The sequence below is a fragment of the Myotis davidii genome, unplaced genomic scaffold (assembly GCF_000327345.1).
Source record: "Myotis davidii unplaced genomic scaffold, ASM32734v1 scaffold496, whole genome shotgun sequence".
NCBI classification, from domain to species: domain Eukaryota; kingdom Metazoa; phylum Chordata; class Mammalia; order Chiroptera; family Vespertilionidae; genus Myotis; species Myotis davidii.
The window spans coordinates 5918223-5920787 of NW_006289398.1; the positions used below are offsets into that span (position 1 = coordinate 5918223).

Sequence of the window (2565 nt, forward strand, 5' to 3'; positions counted from 1 at the left end):
TGTTGATTTCAGAGAGAGAGAAGGAGAGAGAGAAAAACATCAATGATGAGAGAGAACCATGGATGGGCTGCCTCCTGCAAATCCCCCACTGGGGATCGAACCTGCAACCCGGGCCTGTGCCCTGACCGGGAATGGGGCTGGGGCCTCCTGGTTCCCAGGTCAACGCTCAGCCACTGAGCCACACCGGCTGAGCGCTGTTTCTGCTCCTGCTGGTTTGGTCCTTTGGGTGTGGGGTGTGGATTGCCTCTCCAGGGGGCCAGGTCCTGGGGGTGCGAATAGGGAGGCAGAAGCACCACGGTTCTGACCTTTTCTCCCTCTCCCTCTGCTTTCAAGGTCCTCGGGTACTTAAACAGAAATGCCCTCGATACGAAAAACCTAATAAAAGAAATCAAAGCGATCGCCAGCGTCCCCACCGAGAGGTACTTCTTCAACGTGTCCGACGAGGCCGCGCTGCTGGAGAAGGCGGGCACCATCGGCGAGCACATCTTCAGCATCGAAGGTAGCGCCCTCCCGCCCGCAGCCCCCGCCCGGCCCTTCCGGGACCTACCGTCCGTCCCGCGTCCGCATCCTGCGCCGCGCGTGCCTCCTGGGGAAAGAGCTCTGAGGAGTCAGTGAGAAAAGGAGGAGAAGGACATGACTAAGCTGTTTTTAAAAGATAAAACACAAATGGCCAGTAAACATAAGAAAATAGTCCAATGTCAGTAATTACTAAAAATCTGAATCGCAGCCCTGTTACTTGGTGTTTAAGAGATAACAAAGGCTAGTCGCATTTCATTCTGGAGCGATTATGGAGAAGCGGAGAAGCCCAGCTTATTGATCACATTGATCACATGTGTAACACTGCCGGGCGATTCAGCGATAGCTATTAAAATTGTAAATAGTTTTACCTTTTTGCACTGCAAATAGTTTTCATAACTGTAAAAGTTGTACTTTTTTACACTGTTATGTAGTTTCTGAAATTCTTGAATTTGTACTAAAATATGTATACTTTTAAAATTGGAAAAACAGTGTGGATTCCCACGTCTGTTGGAATTCTTGTAGTGATCTGGCCATTCTGCCAGCCGATATTTTTGGTTGAACATCGGAGCAGTGTGTGTGTGTGTGTGTGTGTGTGTGTATGATTGGAAATTTCCTTTAAAATGATTGGCGGTGATGGAATTCTGGAAACTGTCACTTCCCAGGCACCGTGCAAGGAGGCGATAACTTCCAGATGCAGATGGCCCAAGTGGGGTTCAGTGCGGATTACTCTCCCGAAAAGGTGTGTATATCAGGTGCCCGCCCGCCACCTGCCCTGGGCTGACCTCCGAGGACACGGCCGCCGTGTGTCAACAGTTCCCGCTCCTAGTCACAGTCCTAAGTTTCTTTCTTTTTTTTTTTTTTTAATATGGTTTTATTGATTTCAGAGAGGAAGGGAGAGGGAGAGAGAGACAGACCCATCAATGATGAGAGAGAATCACGGATCAGCTGCCTCCTGCACGCCCCACACTGGGGATGTGCAACCTGGGCATGTGCCCTGACTGGGAATTGAACCGTGACCTCCTGGTTCATAGGCCGACGCTCCACCACTGAGCCACACCGGCCGGGCAGTCCTTGAGTTTCTTGGCATCGCTGGCTTGCCACCTAAAACACGAAGGTTCATCATGCCTCCCTTCCCTGTTTCACGGGTTTTTGTTGTTAATCTTCACCTGAGGATATTTTCCCATCGATTTTTAGGGAGAGTAGGAGAGAGAGGGAAAGACAGAGAGAGACATCGATGTGAGAGAAACACATCAATCGGTTGCCTCCTGCAGGAGCCCTGAACAGGGCCCGGGCCGGGGAGGAGCCTGCAACCGAGGTACGTGCCCTTGACCGGAACCGAACCCGGGACCCTTCAGTCTGCAGAGTCGCTTGTCTCCTCTGCCCTCCCCCCACCGGTGCTGACCTGTGGGAACTTCCTTACGTTGGATCCACTGTCACAGCTACGGCACCGTTTGCACCTCTGCTATTGTCAAGTAGGTGGGACAGGAGAGAAATGATGGAGGAACATTTGAGAAGGAGTCAAGAGGAAAGCTGAAAATAGAAGGGTCTGGATAGGGCCTCCCACGATGGGGGCGTGTTAGCAGCCAGTGGCCCCTACCTCCTTCCTCTATCAGCATCGTTCCCCACCTCTCAGCTGCCTCATACCCAACCATGAGCTTCTCTCATGAATCCCTGAGGCGAGAGGCTCCCTCTAACTGTTCAGCGTTTGCAATGTGGGCCTTTGAATGGAAATTGGAATATGGCCACGCGCTCCCCTGATTATAGCTCCTTAGAAAGATTAATCCATATAATGCCATACTCAGTAGAGCCCAAGCTAGCGTAGCCCATGGGCGGGGCTTGCCCTCCAGCACAAACATGTTCAAACAACTCTGAGATATGTCAACACGTGTGTATGATCTCACCTCACGTGCTGAGTTCCCCCCTTAAACCTGGACAGTGTGTCCCCACGCTGTGCCTTTGCTGAACTCTCACGCTTTAGAGGTGACGCGCTCTAACCCCCCTTTCCCGTGGTTTTAGGACGTCCTCACGCTGGGTGCAGTCGGGGCT

The 2565-nt window shown here is 51.9% G+C and overlaps 1 protein-coding gene across 1 annotated transcript in view; it reads left to right on the top strand.

Annotated features, from left to right (window-relative positions):
• Positions 1 to 2565, top strand: part of ITGA2 (integrin subunit alpha 2) — an 85993-nt gene that overhangs the window by 45258 nt on the left and 38170 nt on the right. The window contains exons 10-12 of the mRNA XM_015562609.1: positions 334 to 499; positions 1182 to 1258; positions 2536 to 2562. Of these exons, the coding sequence (XP_015418095.1) occupies positions 334 to 499; positions 1182 to 1258; positions 2536 to 2562 (270 nt within the window). The remainder of the gene's footprint in view (positions 1 to 333; positions 500 to 1181; positions 1259 to 2535; positions 2563 to 2565) is intronic.